The sequence below is a fragment of the Ixodes scapularis genome, unplaced genomic scaffold, assembly GCF_016920785.2.
Source record: "Ixodes scapularis isolate PalLabHiFi unplaced genomic scaffold, ASM1692078v2 PGA_scaffold11__112_contigs__length_91849675, whole genome shotgun sequence".
NCBI classification, from domain to species: domain Eukaryota; kingdom Metazoa; phylum Arthropoda; class Arachnida; order Ixodida; family Ixodidae; genus Ixodes; species Ixodes scapularis.
The window spans coordinates 66389092-66404190 of NW_024609837.1; the positions used below are offsets into that span (position 1 = coordinate 66389092).

The window sequence follows — 15099 nt, forward strand, 5'->3', positions numbered from 1 at the left end:
TTGTTTCAATGTCCTGAACAACATGCGGGGGGGATCTGCCTATTTTTTTTTGGTAGCAGTTGAGCCTTTCCTGAGCTTTTGGGCTATGTTTATAATGCCCAACAATGCCTCTTGCTTTTTTACAAAGTACAGAAAGTCCTGAAGTCATCTCTTTCGCGTCGCTGATGACTGGTTGTAAGGTATGAGCAAAACAAGTTCTTTCACACCAAGGAAGTGCATGAGTGGCTGCACTGATGTTGCGAGCGTTGTCAGTCACCACGTAAAAAGGGCAAACGTCCTTGGGAATGTCCCAGAATGTGACAAGCTTATCAAGAATTGAGGCAATTCTAGCTGATGTGTGCTTGCCTGGGACGTGACAGGTGCTCAAGTTGTAGCGAGTGAGCTTGAACTGCGAGTCCAGGAAGTGGCAGGTCAGGCTGATGTAGCTTTCGTTCGCTCTGGACGTCCACATGTCAGAGGTGAAGGAGAGAGACTCCATGCCACTCTCGAACGCATTCTGTAGCTTAAGTCGAACCTTCTTTCTAGTGTCGTCGTACAACTTCGGTACTAACGTGCGCAACAGCATTGTTCTCGATGGTGGCAGGTAACCTGGGACTGCCTCCTTCAATAAATCCCGGAATCCCCGGTCTTGCACAATCATGTATGGTTGCAGGTCGAGCGCAACCATCTTGGCAATCTTCAGGTCCGAAGCCTCCCGTTTTGCTTGCGGCAGTGCTGTTTTTCTCAACACATCAGCAATGCTTGGCTGATTAGCAGGCTTGATTTTAGCAGCTGCTTGAAACTCCGCATACTGATTGGCGTGCCGTTTCAAATGGTTCACGAGAGTAGTGATCGTGCCTGATGGGGTTCGCAGTGAGCTTTCGCAAAGGTTGCACACAGCTTCACCCTGGCAAACTTTTCGGAAATGGGTCCATACGAGACTTCTTGTGCTGGCAGGAGGTTGTGTACTCCGCCGTGGTTGTTGAGTCCCTGACGATTCCTGTCGTGGCTCCATCAAGCTCAAGCACCAGCAGACACAGACGAGCGCAACAAGTCAGAAGCGCAACCACGTGAACGTAAAGCATGGCACACGATACGAGGGATGAAAACGTGCGCCTCGCGGCCACCACAGCCTCCTGCAGAACTAACCTTGCGCAATATATTTTCGTGTGCAATAGTTGTGCCGAGAGAGGGCGCCACAAAGAAGCTATAAAGCTAAAGACGCAATACGGCTATTTTTCGGCTGACGGAGCAAGTCTCACTTTGACCGGTGAAAACGGGTAGAAATAAAATGAATACTGGAAAACTGGTTAATCAGAAAATCAAGCGGAAAATAACTCGAGTGGCTTGATCCATCATGGCAACGACGGTAACAACTGTACAAATTATCCCCGAAAGTAAGCCGTAAATCCATATCCAAATTCATAGCACTTTGGCCCCTTGGCCCTTGGCTTCCTTGGCCCTGTAGGCCAGTGGGCCAATCTCTATGGTGCTCTATGGGCTCAGTCATTCAGTTGTGAGTGCACATGAGTGAGTGGCTGTAGTCCGTGGCGTTAGAGCTCACGACGATGTACGTGCCCTTGCAAATCGTAGTCCTTTATCAAATTTATCACAGCGATGGCTCCGTATATGTTTGCGCCACTACCACTGGGCCAACTCCGCAATCCAGACATCGCGGCAAGCGAAGGTCAGATCGCGCTACCGCGTGCATATAATTTCCACTTCCATTGCTTCGTACAAGAAACAAAAACAAAAAAAAGGCACTTAGGTTGGCTTTTGGGGTTTGCCAAGTTCGAAACTATACTGCGCAGCCCAAAAACAAACTGGGAATGTGACTGCGATTTGGGACTTACCGGCGAGTTTAGAGTTATTCATAGTTTTCGAATATTCGAAGAACTCGAATACTTCGAACAGTAAAAGTGCGAAGCGAATCGAATCGAATAGCAGGCACTATTCGTGAAGTATTCGAAGTTTCGAATATTCGCACACCCCTAAAAATAATACAAGGATGCACCAGTCTTGGTTCATTTTGATTCCGTCTCACATTCCATGCACCTCAACTTTTGTTGTAAAGACCGAGCTCCTTCGGATTTTTTTCAGCGAGCTACAAAGAACAAACCAAAAGCATTCCATAATATTGGTACACTCTTTCTTAGAATACTGAGAACAGATGTGGTCTTAACTTGAAAGAGTGTGCACTTATTTTCATAACAGGCCCAAAGGTAAACTTGCGAAAATAACCTGGTGTAGGTGCACTCCAATCTAGTGATTTGAGAGCACGTCCGAGTGCAAATCTAGACTCTGAACAATGGGAATACAGACTAGTCCAGACACCTGCTTTGGCTGTGTAACATCCCACTGCAACACACTGTGTGGACCTCAGTTGCCATGGCAACAGTGGTGTTGCAATTGCAACCAGCAATGGTGCGTCGTCGCGACCGGTTGTGAGCAGTGCAAAAAAAAAACAATCGCATCTCCACGTGGTGAATGATGTTGATTGGGGCGAAGCTCTGGTGGTGCTTGTGTGCGTAGACGGTGAACCGCAGCATGCCGAGCCTTTCGTTCGTTTTCATCCATGTCAGAAAGAGAAAGTGTGGTATGGAACGTGGTTATATACGCATTTGAGCATTTGACCGCAGCGCCCTCTCGTCTATAAACGTTGAGCCAATGCATGCAAAGTTTAACGCGATATTATACGCATTTGACCGCAGCGCCCTCTCCTGTATAGACTTTATGTGGCTACATGCAACGTTTCATCCATGACATCCCCAGCTCTTGAGTTACTACCACATCTCAGAGCCCCCTACTCGTCCCGCAGTCGTGGCCGACTGGTTAAAGGGATACTGAACCGAAATTTCGAACTCACAAAACAAGGCTGCACAGATAGGCGGGACGATGCAAAACCCAAAAACATCACTCATACAGCGATATCTCTAACGGATCGCCATATTTTTAGAAAAGAAGCGCCCGACTGAACCCGGCCGACGAGGCCGACAAGGCAAGGGACGTCACGATTCTTATTCCCCTCCTCCTCACTACGTCCCGTGTCGAGCTGGTGAACCGAAGCGAGGAGGAGAGAAGCGAGGCCGCTCCCCCTCATTCTCAAATTCTCCCGGAGGACAGTGATGTCAGAGGCCTCGCTTGATCGCGCCCTTCTTTTCGAAAAGTGCAGCCACCCGTTTGAGATATCGATGTACGAGCAATGTTTCGGAGTTCGTAGAGTCCCGTTCAACGCTTCTAGAGCCTTATTTTGCGAAATTCAAATTTCGGTTCAGTATCCCTTTAAGGCGATGGACTAGAAATCCATTGGGGTCTCCCCGCACAGGTTCGAATGCAGTCAACTGCGCAAACATTTATTTTTTTCTTCATCATTTTTCTTTTGCCCTACACGAGCACGTGAGCTCACAAGGACGATCACGAGCAGGAGCACCAGCAAGATCGATGTGAGCATGGACGCCGGACAGACAAGGCTAGACCCTAAGGAACTTCGCCCCTAAAATTTGCTTCATCTCTGGCATTACCCAAAGGTGTCATTTAGGACGCTTTGGTGGTGCACAAAGCCTGCGAGCAAGAGCATTCATGATATGTGTAGGCAGCCGCGGTGCCGCCAAACCCAAACGCACAACGAGCAAAGCTCCCGCCCCAAGAGTACTTGCGACTGCGGGAGTGGGCGAGTGCACACTGCGCTGCAAGCTTCACACTCCGTACGGGTTACGTCCGCGAACATGGGAGCGCTACGGCTGGCCCCATAAATGACACGCATTTAAAACCACGAAAACTTGTGCCACAAAAACTTGTGTACTCACAACGATGTCTCACCGTAGTTCCGACGGCCACTGCGTGCAGCCGTAGATCCCCGACCCAAAGCGCGCAAAAGAAAACCATTCTCTCCCTAGCGATTACGCGACAGAATCCCAGCATTTCGGCAGAGGGTGGCACGTTTTCTATTGCTCGTATCGGGATAAATGATGCAAAGAATACGAGCTGCAAATTCTTCTAACATTAAAAGAGCTGTGCAACAATTTCAGGGCTTTGCTTTAATTATTGTGGAAGTTGATGCCTGACACTTCTGAAGTGAACTACAGTAAACAGATTTTGCCTGGATACCCTAGTTTTCTTTTAAAAAAATGAAAAAGATCCAGGTTTTTGCCGCCTCTCAACTTGTATGTCGTCTTCCGGGTCACGTGCGCAGTGACATTGATGGGGTAGACACGGGGTTCCGGAAAAGTTCTCTCTTTAGAGCCATCAGTGAGAAGCGAGAACTCGTCCGCTCGCGACCGCGTGACTACATGCTGGCGGGCGCCGCGCGAACAATATGGTGAAAGGAGGAAACTCAGGAAAGTCATCCGGGTCCGGCCATACCTGTCCGGCCCTGTCCCTCTCCCCCTTTGGCTTCTGGCGGCTGTTCGCGGTAGCAGAGAGAGCTGACAGTTTTGTAGACCTAGGATAGATGGCGCCACTAAAACTCCGCATAATAAAAGTTTTGTCGATGATACCAGGTTTTTGACGCATTTATGTATATGTTGGAATGACAAGATTTGTAGAAAAGTTAACTTTTATTGAGCAGGTATTCGCACAACTTGCTATCTTTCTACAAGGTTCCCCATTGACGTCGCACCGCGTGTTTCTCATGGCCGCCGCTCGCGGCTGCAGGTCGGGGAATATTCTAAGCTTTGCCTCACTATTACGCGGCGAAATCGCAACATTTCGATGAAAGGAGGTGTATTTTCTGTCATTTGTGACAAGGTGAACAATATTAAAAGCAGAAGATGCCAATTCTTTCAACTTTAAAATCGTTGCACAGCTCCTTTAAAATCATGGCACTGCCCCTTTAAAATTCAATATTTTTCTCGTTCATGATGAGAAAATTGCTATGAACGAGCATCGAAAATGAATGTCAAGAACAAGCATCGTGGACAACCGACACGCTGGGAGCGTTACACGACTTCAAGGTTGCATATGAAGCTTACAAAGGCCCTCGTAAAGTCAACTAAGAAAGATGCCCCAGCGAAGCTCCATCTTGGGTCGGTGCAGTGGCAGTCGGATACAACGTCCACTGAGCTGCGAGCAAATTTTTCTTTTATGTACATCTCTATCGTGAGCTGCGAGCACAGCTGCTCTGGAAAGGTAATTTTAATGCGAACGTGCCGGCGAGAGTAGCACTCTTCGAATGAAAAAAATAAAATAACGAAAACACCGTAATGTCCAGAGGAATGCCCCACCCCCGAAAAATAACCAGCACCCTATTTGTGCCACGTTTTGCCATTTTTTTCAAAAACACCAAAAGATGGTGCTAGATTCAGGTTGAAGCATGATCGAGACCGTATTAACTCTTTTTGAGGCATGAGGTGCCCCCTGGCGGCCCCCCCGGCGTACCTGCCCGTCCCCCTGGCGCTTGATGACCTCCACCTCCTTCTCCCGCTCCTCGCAGTTGTGCTTCTCGTGGACCCCGACGAGCAGGTCGGCGGGAGTGGGCAGGGCCGCCGAGGAGGCGTCCTCCTCGCCCTCCGTCAGGTCCTCCTCCCCCAGCGGGGGCTGCACCAGCGCTGGCAGGGGCAGCGGGGCCTCGCCGCTTGACGCGCTGTACCTGCGCGCCAGTCCGCATTGTGTGCGGTTTGTATTGCGTACGGGCTGCCTTACAAACACCGTGTACTGGTTGCATTACGTATCAGATGGGTATTGCCCTTATATGGTTTGGGTCATCTGTGGCAATGTTAGAACCAGAAAACGTTTCGGGTCCTTCGTCGGTTACGCTAAAAACCCCAGTTTTTACTGAGGTTTTTGGCTGGACTGGGTCGCCACAGAAGACCCGAACCACCTAAGGGCAATACTGTCTTAATATTAACACTTCTAAACGCTCGTTTTTCTTCCCGGGCCAGTTTGTTGCAGGTTAAGTTACACACAGCTCGCATAAGGCCTGTGTTGCACACAGTATGTGTTGGATATGCTTATGTTGAGTTGTATAGTTTGCATTGCATACAGTTTGTGTTGCATACAAGTTGCACTGTATACAGCTTCTGCTTTTGCACTGCAAGTAACCTGACACGCCCTTTGCGAAATTCACTCTGGCCACTTTGATCACTATCATCATCCAAGCGCACACCATCTGTGCCATGCTCATTAATCTACCGACTCCTGTTCCCCGAACCATTTATTTGCCCTTCCTTTTATCATTTCCATTCCTTTTTAACAATTTGTTTTTCCTGTATTATTGGCAGCAAACATTCTCACTGTATTCACATCTTTCTTGCCTCACTGCTGATAGATGGTAGTGTACCGACCCGCTATACCTGACCCAAATCCGCACGACGCCACGCCATTGGCTGCGCACACTGCGACGCCATACCAATAGTTACGCTCCATTGCTGACACTCTCTTCCATGGGCTCACTCGATACAGTGCTATCGATGCGAGCAAGCAAGCTGCGTGGAGAAATCCCACATGAGGCTGTCGCTCCAAAATCGGACACGGTTTCAAATGCTCTCCACCGTACAGTGTCTGGGGGAAGTTCCACGTCCGAAGTGGTCTCATAACGATAGGCAAAGCAAACTCAAGTAGCGCCGTAATTTAAGCCAAAATATGCTTTTAGAGCGCAGCTCTTAGGCGCCCGTTTCCGGCTTGAGCGGCGTCGCCGTCGGCGTAACCGCGCGGTGCATTATGGGTAAATTTTTCCGAAGGGACCCGAGGACTCCCGAAGGAACCCGAGGTCCTTCGGGAGGACCTCGGGTCCCTTCGGGAGGACCTCGGGTTCCTTCGGGAGTCCTCAAGTCCCTTCGGGAGTTGCATGCAACAGGCTGCATGCAACCTGTTGCATGCAACTGGCATACAACGATTTGTATGCAACCTGTTGCATGCAATCCAGGTTGCATGCAACCTGATGTGACCCCTGAGGTCACATGACCTCTTAAGGTCACGTGACCCCACTGAGGTCACGTGACCCCTGGAGTCACGTGACCCCCTGAGGTCACGTGGCCGCCTGAGGTCACGTGATTCTCCTGAGGTCACGTGACCCTCTGAGGTCACGCGACCCCCTTGACGTCACCCGACCTCCCATGAGGTCACGTGACCTCAAGGAGTCACCTATCCCTCAGTACGCTTCCATCCTCCTCCTCAAGAGCTGCGCTCCAACCGGCGTTACAGGGAATTGTAAACGGCTTTCATTTTTGTCTCGCAATTAGGGCCCCCTGAAAGCCCAAGGAAGTCGAGGCATAAGCAAGCCTGATATTCCTTGGCCGGAGTCTGGGTATTTGAATTGCTAAACAAGTGCCAGAGTTAGGCCTCACTGCCCGGTAGTTCAGTCGCCACCTGGCCCTTTTACTGCCTCGGTTCACGAGCAAAATGCCAGGATCAGGCTTTGCTTCTGGTGGTTAGCGGTTTTCACCGGGCAACTCTGGACCTAAACTGCCAAACGAGTGCCAGAATTAGGCTTTGCCGCTGGGGCCCTAGACTCAACCAAACAAAAAGTTGTTAGCGAAAGCTCACAAAGTGCACCGACTGGACTTCGGTGAAAAAAGTGTGTCGTCGTTGTTGCGAAAATCCAATCGGGGCGCTCCGTAAACTTTGTCCCCAACCTTGTGTACGACGAGACTGGAGCCCCCGGTTCTTCGGCTAATCCGTGGCACCCCTGGCTCGTGTCTGGCGCTTTGGCAATCATGCGGCGAACCGGAGCAAACCCATCAGCCAAAAAGTACTCGGCACTATCTAAGGCCACGGAGCAAAGTCCTGGGATCATCAAACTCGAGCCGTGCCGGTCGTTTCTCCGGCGAGCTGCCCGGGGAACGCGGGAGGGATCGCCCCACCTGTTGGCCATGGATTTGAGGCAGTGGAGCAGCCAGGCCTTGTGGTTGAGCGACAGGTTCCCGCCCAGCTCCCTGGGCAGGGCGTTGTACGGCACGTGCAGGCTCAGCTGGTCCAGGCTCACCGTCGTCACCTGCGGGGCCCCAAAACCGCCGCCGTTACCACGGATTCTGTCAACGACCTGCCTGATTTTGTCAACGACAGATTATGTTGATAATGATTTCTATATGATACAAGTTGTGCTGTGTAGGAGAAATTTCGCTCGTGGATTATGTATCAGGTGCAGAGTGTTCATGGTATGCGGACCTACCTAAGGAAATACTTTTCTTTCTATCAGCCACCGATTGCCCCTGCAGACTGTAATCAGGTGCAGACGGAAAATATGTTAGCAATTTACGCGACGCTGCATTCTAAGATTTATAAAGATGGATGATATTGGATGTGTGCTCTTGTATTCCCGATTTACCTTCACCCTACAGAAAGAGTCAGTGTGTACAGAATGAGTTGGTTTCACTAGCTTCCCCACTTTCCCAAGGCTCTTTCAAGTCTTTTCTGCAATGCCAAATCGTGCGACATGGTCGTACAATGAAGTTCCACTTGAATAAACTTCAGTTGAACAGACCACATATTAAGACGAAGCAGCTTTCGTAAAATCCCCCAGCAAAACCCTACTTGGCTCGTTCAATTTGCCTGCGCCAGTGTGGAAAAGTGTAGCGTGGTGCCCAAGAGTTCAAGGCAATGAACTTGTGGATGTAATGCTGCACGTGCAGGTAAATTGAATGCATCAACTGTGTCCAATGCATTCCCTCCATTGAAACTTCACTTTTCTTGAGGTCCCTCAGAACTTGTTCAGATGGTATTTCCCTGTATACATGCAGTGGATACGTTACGTTACCGTTGGCATAACATTGTAACTATTGCTTTACAAGTCTTTCCCTTGAACAGAGGTAAAGCATCTCGGGGTGGCGGAATCAATTCTCATCGGGGTATGTTCATAGTTTTATTCTTCCTTTTCTATTGCAATTTCTTCTCCATTGTGCGCTCTCGTCAATAGATTTTCTCCCCAAACTTGCGTCACGCATTTCATCACAATATTTTTCGCGGCCTTCGTACACATTTTTCCCGTTGATCCCAGCCACAAACCTTTTCTGCAATAAAATATTTCAACGCAGAATGCATTTAAGGATCCGCCATCCAAGTCTAAAGTGTCGCGAGAAGATGTCAGGAAAACATAATGATGTGGCCTTGTCTCCTTCGGCATCATAGAACACACATTGTCTGTCCCTAAGCAGGAATCGGACACCGGATTTCCCGCTCTATGATCCGACACTTTGCACCAGCAGAGTATAGCTTGCTTGAGCACCTTTACAGCTCCTGTGTATGCTCGTGCTGCCGCAAAAATCTGAACTCGCCTCATTGTATTTACGAAGAACCCCAGGACAAGGAAGGGACAATACAAAGTATCAACACTTTTTTTAAACGTTGCGTTGTCCTTTCCTTTCTTTCCCCTGTCTCGGGGTTTTTCCTAATTATCCTCAATTTGCACCAGCTCATTTGCAAACCTACTTTTTGTTCATTTCAATACTTGGCACAAAGCCAACCAACACATGTGTTTGTAACGGCCTCCCCGACAGATCGCCCCAAAAGCGAAACGGGTGGCCACAAACTTAAGACGCATTCTAAGTCATTAGGCTTTAGGTATAGTACTAAGGTATTCTTTTACAACTTCCCAGATGGACCACATGACACCTCGAGCACTGCCTATGCAAGTGTGGCAGGCAAACTCTCCGACCTTGAAGGGAAGAGTGCAGCGACGCAGCTATTTGCAGGGCGCCTGCATAAACGCTTCGCTTCACGGAAGCCTGGTTCCCCGTGCACGTGCGGTGCCCACAGCTCGTGAGGGAACTGCACATTTGTCCACACCTCGCGTGGATCTGTTTGTAAGTTGGTCTATACCCAGTGATGCGATTGGCCTAAGCCATTTTGGAGCACCTTTCGGAGCAGCCAAAACAGTGTTTTGGAGCAGCAAAAGTGGCCTTTGGAGCAGCCAAACAGTGTTTTGGAGCAGTAAACGTGACTTTTGGAGCAGTCAAAACAGTGTTTTGGAGCAGCAAAAAGTGTTTCTTGGAGCAGATATTCTTAGAAAAATTAAAATATTTGTTTTAAGTGCTGGACAAACGAAGAATGCTTTGTTCGCTACAATAAACAAATCATGGCCAAGTTAGACCACCGAGTGCTTCAACAAGTAACTGACACGCCAATGACATAACAGATTTTGCAATGCTTCAGTTAAATGATACATATATATGTACCCATCATAAATAAATATGAACCAAACTGCAGATGTTAAACCTTATTTGAAAATAACCAGCTTAGTAGTAAATATCACAGCATTAGTTTGACCAGTTATATAATATATGGAAGCAGTCTCCTGCTGATGAAACATGTAACTACTGCAATGCAATGCGAAATTGTACACAAGACAAAGGTGCATTACGATTAGCGGGTGATTTTCTTTTTGCTTTTCAAAACTTTCTGCAAGGCTGCTGCAAGCCTTGCTTTGCTTTCGGCTAGTAATGAATGTCCACTTGCAATGCCTCCAAAGAGACATTGAGACATCCCACAAGTGTATACATACATTGCTGAAGCCATTGTAAAACAATTCCGAAAAACCGCTCGCCACCGTTTTACTGGATCCCGACGTGCCAGATTTTCGTCAAAACTAAGCAAACGTAAAACAATGGACTGCAAGAGTCCCAGCTGGTGCCTCTGTCGTGCATTCATGTTCGCATGCACATGAGGGCAACTTCCGCAGGCTTGCAGCTGCACGTGCTTCGTCGCACGAGCGGAGATATTTATTCGATCGAAACGGAAACCATGCCTCTTTGCTCAGTCACCAACTGGTTCTCAAAATTGTATGCAAAATGTAACTGTCCACCATACGACAAAGAACAGTCCAGCAGCACATGCTTTCGAGGCTGGCTAAACACACAGAAGCTAGACAAGCTAAACACAGAAAAAAAAAAAAAGAACCGTAGCGCGTCGATGCAAGACATTGTAAGCCAGGGTCAAAAAGTCCTTGAACCGCTTTGTAACTCGAGACAAACAAGCGCGCTGTGCGGGTTCAACGTGCAGACATTGCATTCTTTGCTTTAGTTCACTTCTCTTCATCAACTTCCTTTCGCGGCAGATTTTTCAAGTACCGGGGTCCCTCTTGAAAGAAAGCCCACCGAGAGAAACTATAGGCAATCAATACTTGGACACAGCAGTCCTTGAGTTAAAGAAAGATTTTTGTAGTAGAGTATGATTTGAACTAGAACAGGAATGTTGATGAACATGCGGCAGTCCTTATGTTACAGTTTAGAAAGCGCCATATCTGCAGCGACGAGGGGACGGCTGCTGGCAACACTTGAGTTCGCGCGACCACGGTGACTGGCAGACAGGGACCGAATATAGTTTTCCCACGGCCTTTGCTTTCAGGAGCGAGTGCTTCAGCTCATAAAGTGTCTCGCGCCGGGCAAAAAAGTGGTTTCGTTTCACAGCATAATGGTAAGGCTGGTACCCAGCACGCTTGCGTCGGAGTGTACGCACAAGCCCGCGTCTACAGCTGAAAAAATTTTAAAGAGCCGCGAGACGAGACCCCTTAGACGACGACAGCGTGAAACGAGAGAGGACGGGAAAAACATAGTTATTGGAAAAACCAAGTAAGACCAGATGGACGATTGATGCAGAGTACTTTCTGTCAAGCGGCCGCTTGCGCCACCTAGCTCACGCATGCTCAATTACGGCACTCAGTTTAGTTTCGGCTTTGAAAGGCGACCGAAATTGGTCCTTTGGCGCAGGCTTGGCACAGATTACCCATATTCTGGCAAAATGTAGCAGGATGTAGCAGGGTTAGGCCCTTGGCGCAGTTTGGCGCAATTGGAGCAGCAATCACATCACTGCCTATACCTAAACAGGACCCCTGAAAGCAGCCGCTGCGCTCTTCTCTCGTACTACAGGGCAAAGCACAGGTTGGACATTTGGATCCAGTGCAATCAAACTTTTCACAAAGGTGTCTATAGGTTAACCATATATCATAGCCAAATTGCTTAAGGGTAGGTTCTAGAAAAACATGTATTAGCCTAAAAAATACAGCTTTTTTATACGGGGAGAGGAAAATGATAGAAACCGTCTGGCTGACCCCGCTACTTGCAGACAACGCAAAAAAAATAAAAAACGCGAAAGCTTTCTTTGATTCATCTGCGAGTAGCAGCGTTGGCCAGACGGTTTTAACTGCGTGCCAAACTGTACATAGGAAAAAAAAAAGGGATTTTTGGGGGGTTTAAATTTTTTCTTTCCTTAACCCACACTCGCGTAATTTAAGAATGACAAAAAGCGTCACGTAAAGGCACATTTATGAATAGTTTTGATGCACTCGGTTCCTCGATTTATTCACGCAAATTATTTCGTGCCCGAATAGCGCCAGAAGCACCTCATTGCTCGAGGATTGCCCGAGCGACGAGAGTGGCTCGAGGGAAAAGCGACTCACCCGGTCCCGTAGCTTCTCCCTGACGAAGAGACGCAGGATGCGGAAGGGAGCCTTGAACCACAGGGGAGCGCTGACAATCAGCACCTTCTTCAGCCTGGCGGGGTAGGCTCCCTGCGGGGGCAGACGCTGGGTCTCAGGCTCGGACAATGCCGCCGTTGCACTGCTGACACGCCGCACAAAAGACTGCGTACGGACGTTGTCCCAGATGTTTCTTACTCATACGACGGCCCCGCCGCGCCGATCATACAAACGCTGCTTAAGTGCATTGCGAGAGCGTTCAAAAGAAATGTGCGATATGCCGTATAACGCGCAATTGTCTTAGAGCACTTAGAGGAGGGCTGCAGTTGCTGGCAAGATCAGAGTTCCGTGTTAACGCAAAGGGTATGCGGCAGGGGTCGAAGCACTGCCACCAAATAATATGCGATACTGAGACGCAGTACAAACACATCCGATACAATGTGCTCCATTGTCGAGGCTACTTTCTTTTTTGATGTGAAACGTCCTTTGGCTACAAGTTCGTCATTTCGTGAAGCCCAAAAGTGAAGCCTGGATAAAAGCGTGGCCGCAAGGCTCAACACTGATTGGTTGACGGGTGGGAGAGGGAGAGCAAGGTAGGCGAGGAGGAGCTCCACCTCCTGTGCGGCCTGAGGGAGAAGAGCTTGTGAGTATGAAAGGTTCCCGAAGATTGCCAAGTTTATCAGCCCGGTTAGCGTTAGTATCACTTCATTCTAGGAACAACTACCGAGTGAGACTATCTGATGAAAAGCGCCGTGAACGAAGGCATCTAGCAACTCAGTGTCGCTAAACATTTGCAATGCTTGAACGTTTCACGTATGCAACACAATTGCCTGGCAACTTTTTATTTGTTACTTTGCACGCAGCCTTTGACTACACCTACAAATATCGGTGAGAAAGTGAAGAAACATGCAGACGCTCGCATGGTGTGAACCGATTTACAATTGTAGAACTGAATCCTAATCCTTTCGGGAAGTTTCACTGGATTAGCTTCTGAATTTGTATTCGTTTCCGGTGCACGGTGTAGGGTCAGCCAACTTTTGCCCTCGTGCGAAAGGAACTCGGCGTGTGTAAACAAGACCAGTACGCCTGTGAGGGCGAAGCAAAAAGAGGGTACAGCTTTGACCTTCTCCACTCCCAAATATAATTCAAGATGTAACAACGAGAGCAGAAAACACCAAAGTCCTTCATCTAACAACCCATATGGAGATGTAAAAAAATTACACGGGACATCCAAAAAAACAAAAAATCGCAATGCATACCAACATTTCCTACATTTGAGTGGGTGTCAGCCAACCGGGTTTTGTAAACGACACCTTTAAAACTGAGCACGAGTGTTTTTTTTTATCAAATATTGTCGATTTAGAACCAACAAACTATAAACAGCACAAAGACAGACAAAGAATGAGAAAAAGTATAGAAACAGCGCTTTGTCTCATCCTTTCTCAGTCTTTGTACTGTTTTTAATCCATAATACCTAATTTACTCGCGCAATGAACGCGCCCCCGCCATTGGCCATCAATATTTTTACTTTTTTTTTCTTGCGTAATGAACATAGTTTTAATTTTCGTTTTCGCAAGTCTTGAATTGCGTCCAACTTAGCTAGCCCGCTAGCCACCAAGCCCGCCAATTTTCTTTTGCTGGCAAGCGGCCAGGCTAAGCCAGGCCAAGCCGCTCTCGTTAATGGTTGCAATTTCATGGTTGTGGAAATGAGGAACCGTGAAACTGAGCAGCGCACATGCCTAGCGAGGCTGGGGTTCAGTAATTGCCAGCCCGAAACGTGCTTCAACCTTTGGATGCATCGAAGTCAACAAACACGCCGCCGCCTGTGATCCACTTTCGAACAGCGATATTGTGAGAGTGGTTAGGCCGAAGAACGGTCGTGTCGCTCTCCATGCTGAGTGAGATTCACAGGGCACGTTTTCTCCGGCAAAATGCACGCCGAAAGCACCCTAAAAAAGATTCGCAATTTATTGAGCATGATTACTGTAGCATGCCCACAAGCAATGGGCGCGCCTCCGTCAGTCGAGACGTGGTGCAGTGCCCTGCCACGTCATATTGGCACCTAAGATGACATTTGCACAAAGTGTGTAAATGCAAAAATTTTACCCCACGTTATGAACGCACCCCCCAAATATGTGTCAATTTTTCGGCAAAAAAGTGTGTTCATTATGCGAGTAAATACGGTAACTCACTGGCCCCGAGTTTGGGGTTTAGGATGTGGGAAGGCAGAACGGCACATTCGTTGTGCATGATTGGCTCAATCAGTGATAGCAGATGAACAAATGCGACGAGCACCGTAATGATGCAATTTCGGCACTGCCCGATCGACCGGCTCCATTGAGTCGTAGCGTCGGACGCGATCAGACCCGAAATGAGACAGAGTTGGAGAGGATCGTCCGCCTCTCCAAGACGGGACTCCGCCGACAAGCGGCTCCCTTACCTTGAGAAGATTGAGGATCTTCTGGCTGAGTTCGTAGTCGAAATTCTGGTACCTCGATCCCGTCATGTTGTAGATGAAGACAATCCCACACCTTTGACTTTCAAGACTGCAACAACAGAACACAGCCACGACGTTACACACATTTAGCGCACAAAAATCAAGACTGTGCGGGCCACGAGGGTCCCTCGCTACGGGTAAAAAGCCAACGACACCGAATTTCTGCAGCATGGTGCCCTAGAACGCGTCTCCGACCGATGCGCTTGACGCGTCCATAGAAAAGTGAATTCGTGGACGTCGTTCGTTGCCACTTCGGGACCGGATTTGACGCGTGGGC

At 48.5% G+C, this 15099-nt stretch overlaps 1 protein-coding gene and 1 pseudogene across 1 annotated transcript in view; both read right to left on the reverse strand.

Annotated features, from left to right (window-relative positions):
• Nucleotides 1-503: 503 nt before the first annotated feature.
• On the reverse strand, nucleotides 504-1064 carry LOC120836465 (annotated as a pseudogene).
• Nucleotides 1065-3513: 2449 nt separating this feature from the next.
• Nucleotides 3514-15099, reverse strand: part of LOC120836473 (tyrosine-protein phosphatase non-receptor type 9) — a 28518-nt gene continuing 16932 nt past the window's right edge. The window contains exons 5-9 of the mRNA XM_040205393.2: nucleotides 14766-14871; nucleotides 12308-12418; nucleotides 7779-7909; nucleotides 5356-5566; nucleotides 3514-3540 (exon numbers count right to left, since the gene is read on the reverse strand). Coding sequence (XP_040061327.1) covers nucleotides 3514-3540; nucleotides 5356-5566; nucleotides 7779-7909; nucleotides 12308-12418; nucleotides 14766-14871 — 586 coding nt within the window. The remainder of the gene's footprint in view (nucleotides 3541-5355; nucleotides 5567-7778; nucleotides 7910-12307; nucleotides 12419-14765; nucleotides 14872-15099) is intronic.